General features: G+C 39.4%; 1 protein-coding gene across 2 annotated transcripts in view; it reads right to left on the bottom strand.

The window, feature by feature from the left end:
- Positions 1 to 467: 467 nt before the first annotated feature.
- The window catches only part of LOC121089329 (translation initiation factor IF-2-like), a 38893-nt gene continuing 26121 nt past the window's right edge, over positions 468 to 13239 (bottom strand). Inside the window, exons 2-3 of one of the 2 annotated variants that reach the window (XM_040596489.1) lie at positions 5168 to 5320; positions 468 to 678 (exon numbers count right to left, since the gene is read on the bottom strand). In XM_040596489.1, the coding sequence (XP_040452423.1) occupies positions 5225 to 5320 (96 nt within the window). In that variant the 3' untranslated portion in view covers positions 468 to 678; positions 5168 to 5224. Of the gene's footprint in view, positions 679 to 2346; positions 5072 to 5167; positions 5321 to 13239 lie in introns of those variants that run through there. The other variant, XM_040596487.1, reaches the window with a different exon arrangement.

Raw genomic sequence — 13239 nt, 5'->3', positions numbered from 1 at the left:
TTCTAAAAGAAGGAATTGGGAAATTATTCACAGAATTATCTTAATCTGAATTTTATTCTTATTTTCAGATGTTATATAAATGCTTTCCATGTAAGATCTTCATGACAAACCCTCTAGCATGAGCTTTTTACTCATCACTTTATTCTGTAATGGGAATCTCTTCAGCATGTATCTGGAAGATGTTTAAGCTTTTCTTCTTTACCCTTATTGTTCTGGTCACATCAAGATGCTTTCAAAGGGAAACCCACTGTAAAGGTACCTAAACTGAGGATGATGACTGAAAATTGTCTTTAGAGAAGAAAAGAGACAAGCACAGACACAATCCTAGTAAGCCTTTTGCAGTACTGTCCAACAAGAATATGACATCATTTTTGTTTTGAAAGTTTTACCATAGGCTCATAAATTTGTCTACCCATGTGTCCAACTAGGCAAAATCCAAAGTCAAAACCTATGCAGTATTTCTTGGGGCAGTGCCTTTCATGTGGACAGTTCAGCACATTTATTCAGGTATTATCTTTTGCAGTCATTTGATATACAAAGAGCATTGTGAAACTGAAGAAGCTTCAAGGTGTACAAGTACAGATATTCATTCAGGACGGCTGAATAAAGCAAGTGGGTAGGTGAAGCTATTCCCCAGTCTCTGAAGTGACTGCTGCTATCTGAAGTAAACAATCACAGCTGTGAAAGAAAAATGTGTTAGATACAATACTATTTGGGAAGTAAGATTTTTACTTGCCCCCCCCCCCCCCCTTTTTTTTTTTTACCTGCATCAGCCTAGTGATAGAGCACTGTTTGAATTGGCTGTGGTCATACTTCAAACTTAGCTGAGACCATCATTTTTAAGCCAGTCAAGCCAGGGACCACAGCCAGATTTGGGAATCATGTGTGTACCCCCGCACAGGCAGGCATATGGAGACAGTCCTTGTAGATTATTGTGCACATTTATGATCGGATGCAACACAGAAATGAAACAGATGAGTGGGGGGGATGTGAAAGAAAGGATGTCAGGATAACAGTGCAATTAAACTTGCATAGCTGCTACAGGCCAGTTATTGTGCCCGTTTTACTAGAAGGGGTGTCTTCCCATTTGAAGTTCACCAAATACAAGAGGTTTAGTTTCCTTTCCTAGCTTTGCTACAAGCCAAGGTTCCAAACACTGCTCATCCCCCCCCCTTGAGAAAGTAACTAGTTTTTCAAAAGCACTTTTCTGAGAAGCTGTTCAGCTTGTCTTTTGAAAAGCTGGCAAGGGTTTTGTTCAATGACTTTGTTAGAGGCTTTCATTCAGAGCTCTGAAACGCTGGTGAGTTATTTCTTTTCCTAAGGTATCTTAGTTTAACCCCAGCCAGTAACTAAGTGCCACGCAGCTGCTCTCCCCCCTCCCTCCGAGGGGTGGGAAGGACAATCAGAAAGAAATGTAAAACTCAAGGGTTGAGATAAGAACAATTTAATAATTCAAATAAAATAAAAGAATAATAGTAATGGTAACAATAACAGTTATAATGAAAAGGAGGGAGAAGGGGGAGAGGAATGAAATCTAGAAAGAAGGGTGAAAAGAAAACAAGTAACGCACAATACAGCTGCTCACCGCCTGCTGACTGATGCCCAGCCAGTTCCCAAGCAATGATCAGCAGGTCCCAGCAAACCTCCCCAGTTTATATACCGAGCATGTTGTCCCATGGTATGGAATATCCCTTTGGCTAGCCTGGCTCAGCTGCCCTGACTGTGTTCCCTCCCAGGCCCTGTGCCCCTCCAGCCCTCTCGCTGCAGGGCCTGAGAAACCAGAAAGTCCCAGACCACACTGATCCCATACCATATCCAAAACACAGCACTGCACCAGCCACCAAGAAAATTAACTCTATTCCAGGCAAAACCAGGACATAAGGAAACACAAATGTTTGAAGAAACAAACTCCTTGCTTGTTCAAAGCAACAGAGCATCATGCACAAAGTATGAAATAGATCTTCCCTCTGTGTTAAAACTATAGCAGGAAAACTATTGTATATGCAGAAAACCAGGTCTGATTAAAGTATATTACAATACTTCTAAAAGAAATTAAAAAAAAGCTCCTGCCTTCTGAGATTACACACCAGTCTTTATATTGTGCATAATGCTGTGTGAGTATGAAAAGTAGGTAAGTGTAGAGGAACAAAGCTGGGTTAATTAGCATTGATCATATAAAACTGTGGGCTGGCTTCAGGGGTGGTGGGTTGGTCGATGTAGATAAGGTGCAGCTGTGGCTAGTGAAGTTAAGTGGTTGAGAGTCAATGAAGGGAGAGCAGCTGAGGAAGAATCAGGAGAAGAGAGAACACACGCCCTGGATGAGGTGAGACTAAGAGAAGGCAGCAGAGGGACTGGCATGAGGAGTATGCTGGTAAGAGATGGTAAAAGACCTTGTTGCAGCTTGATAGTCTGGAGAGTGCTGCAACGGGTAGGAACTGGATCTTTACAACTTCATGATCATTTTTTTTGCACATCCAAGGGAGGCAGGAGTCAATGTTTGAAAATTCAGCTAATGTATCCAGTGTTGGTTTTCATTCTTGAGCCAGTTGAACACTTTTTTTTTATGCCAGAACTCTTGGAGTTTGAGTTGAGATTGACATAGCTCTTTTCTGAATGCTGATGAGTGATCGCTATCTTTAACATTTCATCTTTAGAAATATGGAGATGAGTCTTCTTATTGCTTTCTTAAACTCAACGAGCCTTATTCATCCCTTGTGTAATTAAGGCAATTTCAAAGCAGTTAGGTTGAACAGATAGGCTGAACTATGTGAATCAGATTCCACAACATATGACTCTTTCTAGGTAATGGAATGAAGACTTAAACATATTGCACTTCATAGCAAAGATTTACTGTTGGCTTCAGAGTGCTCCTGCTGATTGCGAATTAGACATTTGGCCTTAAAAACAAAACTTTAGGTGAACACACAGAAAAGTTGTCGTGATTGTGATTGTTAGAGTCGCACAGTTACCAAAACTATCATGGGAAAGTATAGTTATTATACTGATACAGGCAAAAGAACTTTGAAACTTATTTAATTGGCAAAAGGCTAGAGTTCAAGTCTTTCCAATATAGGAAACAATTATTAAATCTCAAACCTTTTAGTTTATTATGTGTTTATATGGTACACAGTAAAAATTCTAACAGAATTACTCCTTTGACAGCTAAGTCATCCATTACATTCTACCTCTTTGAGGAAAAGGAGCTTGTGTGTATATATTGAATAGGTTTAGGGCTCCTGCAGGAATTCATTTAAAATTGCTTCTTCATCTGTAACAAGAACATGGATGGAATTGGTGCACCTGAACGCAAGAGGAGCTGGTAGCCCGGGCTTAATACCAAGCTCCGTGGAGCTGCCTTGTGCCTGGTTTATCTGTTTGCATTCTGAAATGCTGCTCCACTCTGGGAACTCGTTTTGTAGAAGTGTAGCAGTCGCTCCCCAGTCTGGGAAGGATAGTGTGGGATCCTCGGGTTCAAGGATCCTACACTGACAGTGCTTAGTTAATGTTAGATGCTAAGCCCTCTAAATTTCATCTGAGTACTGTGAATCCAGCTTGCTGGTTTGCTGTCAGACACAACCACTAACATCCTGAAATGTTGCCACTGGATCCTGAAAACACTTGCTGCTTTTTCTAGTATCTCCGCGGAAGGTCCTGTACATCAGCAGGCTTTGCATAGATACAACTTTATCAGAAGATGCAACTTCATAAGTCACTTAAGCCCCATCAAGTCCATGGTGCCATCAAAAAGAGGAGTCCTGCATTTTACTCTGGTCATAAGCTCCCAAGCCCTCCTTTGCAAACTTTCACAACATGGTTTCTCCTTTTAGGTGATTTGATCAACAGTAAAGTCATTAAGAGGATGACCTTAAATTGCTTTCATTAACTTGTCATAATGAAGAATGAGTGCAGCTTACATGTCTTGGGACTGTTATTTTGGGTTGTCTCCCTGCAGACTGAGGGAACAATTCCTGTGCTGCTTTATATTCATCCTGCTTTTGCTTCCCAGCTACAGACGTACTTGTATAGAGGGAAGAGTGTGAGGAACAGCACGTTTTTTTAATTTGTTGTCTTCTGCTCTTCTATCAGTTGTTTCTAAACTCATGTATAAGCTGTCACCAGTGAAAGCATCAACATCTATCTATCTATCTATCTATCTGTCTATTGATGTATTTAGATTTGGGATAGTGAGAAGAATGTAAATTATGGAGCGTGCCAGGCAGGAAAAGACTCTGCTTGCATTGTCCTTGCTATTGCACAGCAACTCCATGTCCTGCAATGTCTTTAACAGCTACCTGCTAAGCCATCTGTGCTCTTGAAGTCCTGTCCCAGTACACACACAGCTTCAAGTTTTACTTTTCAAAATCAAATCAAGTTTTTGCTTTTCAGAATCAAAGTTTCAACCTACAGCAAACCTTTCACTACCATCCCAGCTACTCATTCATGACATCATAACCAGCTAAGGTGTTTCTCCTAATGATGAGAGATGTTTGCAAGAGATTCAGCACTGACATTGTTGAATTAATTTCTACAATGTCTTTAGATACATACAATACACCTGAAGAAGAGCCTTCTGAAAATCGTCACCAACATAAAGAGAAAATTTGGCTAATACAAAGACACCTTTTGTAGGACAAAAGCAAAGCTGTGCTAAAGACTCATCAGCATCCTGATACTGTATTTCAGAGAAAACATTTGTATTCAAAGTTGACCTGCAGACAGGAACACAAATATTTTACAGCTGAATTCAGTAAGGAGTTTAGCACTGAGCGCACATCTATATTGACAAGTGTTACATAAAAACCAGAAACAGTCCAGAGAGCAGAGATTAGGATGCTTTTGGTCCTGCACTAGGAGAGCAGGAGGTCACATGTAACCCGGTTCTCGTTGGCTGGATGCAAGTGGTGCACCCCCCATGAATCGTTTTGAGTTGAGATTGTGGGAGTGCAAGTGTTTATACAGGGCTAATCTTGAGGGGCTGAAGTTATTTATTGAGTCTAGTCCTTGTTGTCTGACTTCCAGCTTCTTCATATTGAATCTTCTTTCTTTCTACCTCTTCATCTCCTCTCCTTTGCTTCACAGTGAAGACAAAATAACACTTAGAAAATCTGTGCACTTTCCTTCACTGTTGAATAAAAAATGTGACACTTTTTTTTTTTTTTTTCCTTACCTATTCTTATTTAGGTAGGGCTGTCCTGACAATATGCAGAGAAAGAGGTTTCATCTTTTAATAGGTCTTGGGTTCATTCATCAGCAGAACCTGCTGGATTATTTCTTGCTTCCAGAGGCCGTTAAGAGCCTGGCAGCTCTTACTTATCAAAACCTGATAAAGAAAGAGCTTAAATGAGAAATTTTGATTTTTAAATGACGGTGAATTACTAATTAGGGGAAAGCATCTTTTTCTTCACACAAGCTATGATTTTATTTGCAGCAAATCCACTCCAGATTTATATTTGTACCCAGCTGTGTTCATCCCTTCTCCAAAAGTTTATAATCTCCTCTGGATTTGAACATGGCAGCTCTCCAAATAATTTTTAAATGTCTTGGCCTAAACCAATATTTCCTTAAAAAGAAATGTTAGAAAGTGATAACTTTAGTTTATGTTATTCCACAAGTGCAGCTGTGGAACCAGTCACACAAAAAGTTGAGTTACCAGAATTTAGAAGGAGTGGGAATAAGTAATAGAAATGGTGGAGGTAACTTCTTAAACTGGATATGCTGATGAGCGTATAGTGACATTTAACCGCAGCTAAAAAGACCAAGGAGGCAGAGCAATCCTTGGGTAGTGTACCACAAAGTATTTGTACTTATTTTCTGTTTTAACTCATAGTTAGTTCATAAAATCTGTTGCATTGGAGGAAGTTTGGAGAGCTGTTCAAGTTTCAGAATTGTCTCTATTCAGAGTGGTTTTCAAAAATAATTTTCTTTGGTAATATCAGCCTTTCTCTTCAGACTGAAAAAACACAGTGTTTTACAGTGCTTCACAGGCTATACACCACCCTTACTCTGAGCTGGACAAAAGCCACAGGAATATGTCAGTACACCGAATTATCAGACAAAGCTCAGAAAGCATGCCAACATAGATTTAATTCAGCTCTGAGCACTGGCAGGACACATTTACCTTTTCCTATAAAATACCCCAAGCAAAATACTGATTCCTGTGCTGAATAATTACAGCACTTAGTGCAGAAAACGTTATCTTTTTTTAAGATGTGGGTACCCTTGCCCTAGGAAAAGACCCTTGTTACACTGAACTCCAAAGCAGGCAGAGTGAGATTTCACCCAGACGAGTCCACGTAAGAAGAACAGAACTAAGGAAAGAAAAGCAACTTTCTTAAGAAGCATTTCTGCCCTAGAATAATCTAGTAGGATCGTATTAGCCAAATGTCAGAGAAGCTCACTGAACTATTAACTGTATGAAATAAAGAAAGCACTGGTGAAGGAGGAAAAGAGAACACTCTATTTTATGTGCTTGTGATTCAACCTCCAAAAAAAGTGTAAATTGCAGCTGATGGCCATAGCCACAGAGGTAAGAAGGTGAAGGAAAATATTATACAGTGATGCAGCCACTGGATTTCTTGCTCTTGATTTTGTTGCATTTTCTAGCAGTACAGAAGGGTTTCTAGCAAATCTCTGGTACTTCATTGTCAAGCGAGTTGTGTTTGGCTATGCTCTTTCATGTTGCCAAATTAAAAAAAATTCTGTATTTTCCTCCAGAGTAACTTAAAACGTTTTCCATGTCACAGGTTTTAGCCATGTCTGAACTGTAAAACCCTCACAATTACAAGTTTGCTTTTAACACATTGATAGAGAAATAAATGTACCTACTTCCTAACACAAATGGATGACTCCTGAACATGGGAAAGCACAGATTAAATGAGTTCCAGTCCAAACTGTTTACAGCCAGTTAAAAAAATATATACAGTTACAGTGGCCTCAAAATCCATGTGGCAAAGCCCTCACTCAAAGAGTACCTTTGGCTATGTTTTGAAACACACAAACGCATTTAAGAATTGGAGGGTGAAGCAGTGCTTTCCGGGTAGCCCTTTAATCCCACAAGGATAGAGAACTGGACAAAGAAAGTGCTGCTGTGGGTTGTTGACCCAACAAAAAAGTGAGCTGTGGTGTTGCAAAAGCAGGTTAAAAATTGCTTTGTAAAATGAAAAACGACAAAGTCTAAATGCAAATGTTTTGCAAAAATGCATCCTATTCAAACCCTTCTGCCGGAATGTAGACAATGCTCAGCTGGAGGCTTGTCAGCTGCCTCCCAGCACCAGATGCTGAAGAGTCTTGTTTTTCAGCGTCTATTGCTCTAGGGCTGCATCACCACGTGGATGGCTCTGGGCCTCCAGGGCTCTCAGGTTATCTGCTTCCCATCATGGAGTCTGGAAATCAGGAGAACCTTGAGCTGAGATGAATGTCTGCAGGACAGGCTTCTTGCTCCTTGGCAGGAAGCTATCCATCCACAGCATCTGCTTTAAGGTTTACTTTAGTGTTTCTATTTGTTTTTAAGTCACTGTTTTGGAATTATCAGCACATCTGAAAAACTTGATTTGCTTGTAATACATAGATGCTTGTATAGGCTCCAGTGGAAAATCAGATTTTAAAAGGCCATCTAGTCCTTCTCCCATCTCCAGGAGGGGCTAGCTATGCCTAGACCTTTCCCATCAGTGTTTGCTTTGACTGTAAGTATCTTACTGCCCATGGCAAGGTCAAGAAAAGGATTTTGACAGTGAATACTGTCAGGTTAAGTTATGCAGCACAGCATCAGTTAGCATGTACATGTTGCTGTGGGAGGCACAGCATGTGTAGAATGTCATTAAGTCTACACCACTGCATAGCCAGGATGACCTACGTCTGATCAACACAACCTCATGTTTCTGTTGCGAAAGACTGGGTGAGCCCCACAATGCGTATGTGGTCATGAAATCTGCAGCGTGGATTAAAGTTTGTAACAGAGATAATCCACTCTGAATTTTCTGTAAGTAATAACTACTACGCAATAATTAGCTAATTAAAAGTCAGGAGGATGAGGGAAACAGAGAAGAAGAAAGCACATTATAAAAACGGAAGTGATGAATAACATTTTAATAATCAGTGAATATTGCATGTCTTTTTATTAATAATCCAGGAGGAACTTATACATAGATTTCAGTAACATGTTCTAAACCTTGGCATATTAAGAAAAATTGTTTACAGAGAAAAAGTAGCCTTAATATCTCTCCCAATCTGTCACTAACAACAAACAAAAAAAAGCTAAATCACTAAACAGAGGGCTTGTTTAGGAGCTTTACTGCCTATCTAACCAACAACATTCATGATTGCACATTCTTTATGAGACCAAAATGACATATTTGGAAGGGAAAATAAGAAAAATATGTTTGTTAACATTTTGCATAAACCCTGATTTCAGACCAGACAGTGCAAATTTGTCATGTATCATAAGAAAACCCCCACAGATTGAAGTGGATATTTTGGGGAAGTGGCAAAAAGCAGAAACGTGAGAAGCTGAAATCTTATCAGCCATTTGTATTTACTTTAACTGTGTCAAACTTTCAGTCAAGTTAGTAACAAGCACACAGGTCATTAAACAGCTTAACTGAATTTGAGTGACATCTGCTTTTGAACAATTAGATGGCACAGCATATTTTCATAATGAAAGAACTGACTTAATTTCCCTCTTCTCTCACAGAAAGTTTATTAAGTAGTTCAGCCATTAAAGTGCTTATTTATTAGTGAAGCCCAGATGGCCAGCCACTCTAAGCGTAAAGAATAGCTGAGCCATGTCAGACCTTAATTAAGTGATCGCAAATTAGAGTACCATCACTCAAAGCACAGAGGCTGAAATTACACTTTTCTACCATTATAATTCCATAATGATTTGTGGAGAGGAGAAAAAAAAAATCTAACTATGACTCATTCAGAAAATAAATGTAAGCACAACATAAGGAAATCATGTGACATCCCTGGTGTTGTTCCTCTGTACCCAGCCCCTGAACACTCTTTCTCACGTGCATTTGCAAGGTGCTGTCACTCCTGTACTTCACGTGCCTTCAATGGAAACTGAGTACTCAGAAGCTGAAGGGTTAGGTGAGAAGTCTGTCATAAGTATTTGTAAATCTGTCTTGTTTCCCCACTCTGAAAGGCAGTAAGCAGGTAATAGCCATGTTCAATTATTTTCTAAAAGTAAAAGTAGTGGCAGTGTGAGACAGGTGTCTGTCTTCTCTGGTTCAACTGGTTCATTTAACATGTGCCAGATCCTCTGGGAGTGTTTTCTTGAGTGAATATAGAGACCCACAGCCCTCCCATCTCAGCAGTTTTTCTGTCTCAAAATACCTTCTTTACAGACAATGGAGAAAGAAGTTGTGTTTTAAACTAGAGTGGGTTTGAATTTTCTGATGATCCACAGGTACCACTGAGGCTAGTTTTCTGCCTGCTTTACACAAACCTGATAGAAAAGACACCCAAAGACCAAGTTTATTAACAAAGGATCATGGCACATCTAAACCCTCTATAAATATAGATTTATGGTTCCCACGAGATGTGTTTTATGGCAGATGGGTTTTTCTGTGGCTAAGCTTCTGTTTTCATCGTTTGTTTCTGAGTCCTTGGGCAAAACTATCACAGCTTAAATAATAAACCCAAATTTATATAACACAGGAAGAGTTTCCGTGAGAAAACATAATTCTTAACCAAGATGGGAACCGTTGCAACCCAGGCATTCAATATTGCTATTTAAATAACTGCAAATACTAATTAAAGCCACTGTTCAGGCTGGTTCTTAAACACTGAAAATCAATTTAAGCTTAATGTTGCACATAACTCTTCCTAGCGTAAAGACTGTGAAAAATCTATAACACATTTCACTCTTCTTCCTTGAAAAATGTAGGGACTTTCTGGATGTTGCTATAAACAGCAACTAGAAGACAACAACTTTTAGTTGAATGCAGCCATGACACAGACACACCAGTCACTTTATTCCCAGTACAGCAAGGTCCTTAGTCTGTGCAGTGTCACAGGGAATGATTTCTCAGTCAACGCACCAGAGATGACACCATTCTCAAAGTCACCCATTTGCTTTTGGTTTTAACTTTTTTTCAGTTCCAAAGACCACAAACAATGTAGGCTTCTTCACAGCCAGGGCTGGTGTTAACCCACCGCAGCCACACCACCTCATTGCAGGAGATACTAGATGAATTTAGCCATGGTTTCAGGCCATCAGTTGAAACTCTCAACGTTTTTCTCTTATATATTGAAAAAACAGCTGGTCACGCCACCTTTCTAGCATGAAATGGGAACTGAATTTCACACTGGATGCATCAAGGATGAGAAAAGCAAACAGGTCGAGGACAAAATGGCTGATGAACTGGTAAATGATGAGTCAATACATTGTTGATGCTGCTGAAATCAATAGATGTGTTTTGCTTTCAATTTCAAGAAGGGCTGGATTTCACCAAAAGCTTGCCAGTGCTTAACTCCTGGTGGGATTTGTGCCCACAGTTAATGGCTTAAGAGTTCCTACTTCCAGGCTATTCTTGACTAATTAGAAATATGAACTCTAGCATAGCGCATCCCTAAACCACTAAAGAACATCAAAGAACATTATTGATCAGCACTGTTTCTTATAGTCCTTCTCAGCTTTTGTCAGATGGAAGAGACAGGGTTATATCTTGCCAGATTTTTACAGTTAATTGACTTAAAATTGTCTTGGAATTATATCTGGAGGAAAACTGAAAAAGTTTGAGAGTTTACAATTCCCCTTTTAACTTTGTGATGAGTGTACCAACTGTTCCTTTAGCTCAAATTTCTTACAATCATAGAACCATAGAATATCTCAAGATAGAAGGGACCCATAAGGATTGAGTCCAACTCCCTGCTCCTCGCAGGACTATTTAACACTAAACCATATGACTAAGAGCATTGTCCAGACACTCCTTGAACTCTGGCAGGTTTGGTGCTGTGACCGCTTCCCCGGGGAGCCTCTTCCAGCAACCAACCACCCTCTCAGTGAAAAAAACTTCTCCTAATGTCCAATGTGAACTTCCTCTGACTTAGCTTCATTCCATTTGCTCTGTCCTATCACTGGTCACCAGAGAGAGGAGATCGGCAGCTCCCGCTCTGCTGCCCCCCTTGAGGAAGCTGTAGACTGCCATGGGGTCACCCCTCAGCCCTCTATTCTCCAAGGTGAGCAAATCGAGTGACCTCAGCTGCTTCTCATAAGTCTCAGCGTACTCCATTATAATTTACCATTGGGTCTTCTAACATAAGATAATACTCTTAACGAGATATTGCTGTCATTATTATTATTATTACAGGACTATAACGTATTTATTCAACAGTAATTAAACCAAATGCATCCACCCATTCAATCTTCTTAAAAAAGGCCTTCCTATGTCTTATAAAATGGGTTTGGCTTCTTGTGTCAATAACTATTCTCACCATTTTGTCTTTGCTAAAGGGATATCTTTGGAAGATCAGATATGCAGCAGTGCAAGTTATATATATATGTTTATATATTTACATACTTTCCTCGGCTATGGGCCAGAGTGCCATTTGAAAGAAATTGGGACAACATAATTAACCTCAGTAGGATTATGCCCCTTATTGTGGCCAACAAATTAGACTCCAGAAATATGATGTGCAGCCCAAAATAGTACCAACAACACCAAAGAGTAATTATAGGTTTTAAAACACCTGCTGGATGAAAAAACACAAAGGAAACAAAGGAAAGTTCATCAAGAACTCCACGTCACTAATTCTGCCAGGTTTACTTCTCTTATTCCAGTAATAATTTGGTAATTACTGTGATCCAATCTTAATTCCTATTGCATCTTTGTCATCTGGGACGATTCATCAGGAAGCAAAGAAAAGTCAGAAAATGTTACATGTCAGCAGTGACAGATGGAGGCCTAAAGTGATGTATCCTGCACCCTGACTAGTAGCCAGTTCTCATGGAAATGAGAATAGAGATGAAACCAGTTAGCTCAGCGCCATCATTTTATTGTTCTTAAAATATTCAGTTTCCTATTGCCAACTTCTCCATAAATTGCAGCGTGAGGATTTCACAAGGAATCTTGTGCCATATATCATGGTCAAAACAAAGAAGCTTAGTAGTTTGCTTTTGCTTTAAACGTGCCTTGATATTTTGCAGATCACGTGCTGGAAAATGATTGTCATTCCTATTTGACGGACAGTTTTAATGGCTTCTATTAAAATAGCGTATGATTGGATCTACTTTTTTAGTACTATGGGTTGCACATTAGTTGTTATTAAGCATATGTTGAGACTGATGCATATAATCACTGTGAAGATTCTCTTTAGAAAATCAAGCAAAAGGGTCTGAAATTGGCATTTATTAACTGTTTTCAATAAAGCAGACTCAATTCCCACTTGTGTAACTTGAGGATGATGTTTTGAGAGCCAAGGTATAAATTTCTAAAGGTAAAGAAATGCCTCTTTACAATCATACTTTTGGAATCAAAAGAAATATGTTAGTGGGAGTAAAAACAATGGACTCATCAGTAGGTGTTTTTTATCAAGGTTAATAGTCTGTTCTACAACTGTTGGCCTGCAAAATACATAGGATGTTGTAAACTTACAAGATAATGTCAATTTTAACTAAGGTCAACACATAAACTTTGTTAAGTTTTAAAATCCAAGTGTCTCACTCATTCCACCCACTCTGCACCAGAAGGGGACCATTTTGCTTCTGGCGTGAGCAGGCTTTCATGCCACACAGCTCAACTTGCCCATTTACACCAGGGCTCCGACTGTTTAAGATCTTACTCCTGGTGTTATTTGAAGCTAATGGCAAAACTTCCCTAGATATCAGTGAAGTATGCTCAAGATTATATTTTCATCATTCCGGGAAGGTCTCTAATATGAGGCACTAAGCCTGGATCAAGAATAAAACTGAACTAGAGTAGTTTTAGGTAAGTGCTTTGCTAATAACCTTACAAACTTTCTTGCCCATACCAGACTGCATACTGGGGATCTGAATTTAGCTATGGGATGTTATAGTGTAACTAATGCCTGTGGGAGGAGAAATGGACACTTAATGCTATGTTTAATAATATCAGGACCAGTGTCCAAGATCAGATATACCTTAAAAAAACAGATGGGGAAATATGTTGTGACCAAAGGGACAGACAGAAAAAGAATTGCTGTATTCTGACTGGCAAATCTCTGGAAATAGCATCTTCTCACCTGCTGATCTGAATCTTTCTTGGCATCTTTTGCTGA

The sequence above is a fragment of the Falco naumanni genome, chromosome 5, assembly GCF_017639655.2.
Source record: "Falco naumanni isolate bFalNau1 chromosome 5, bFalNau1.pat, whole genome shotgun sequence".
In the NCBI taxonomy this organism is placed as follows: domain Eukaryota; kingdom Metazoa; phylum Chordata; class Aves; order Falconiformes; family Falconidae; genus Falco; species Falco naumanni.
The sequence above is the reverse complement of the archived record's forward strand: the minus strand, read 5'-3'. Positions and strand labels throughout refer to the sequence as shown.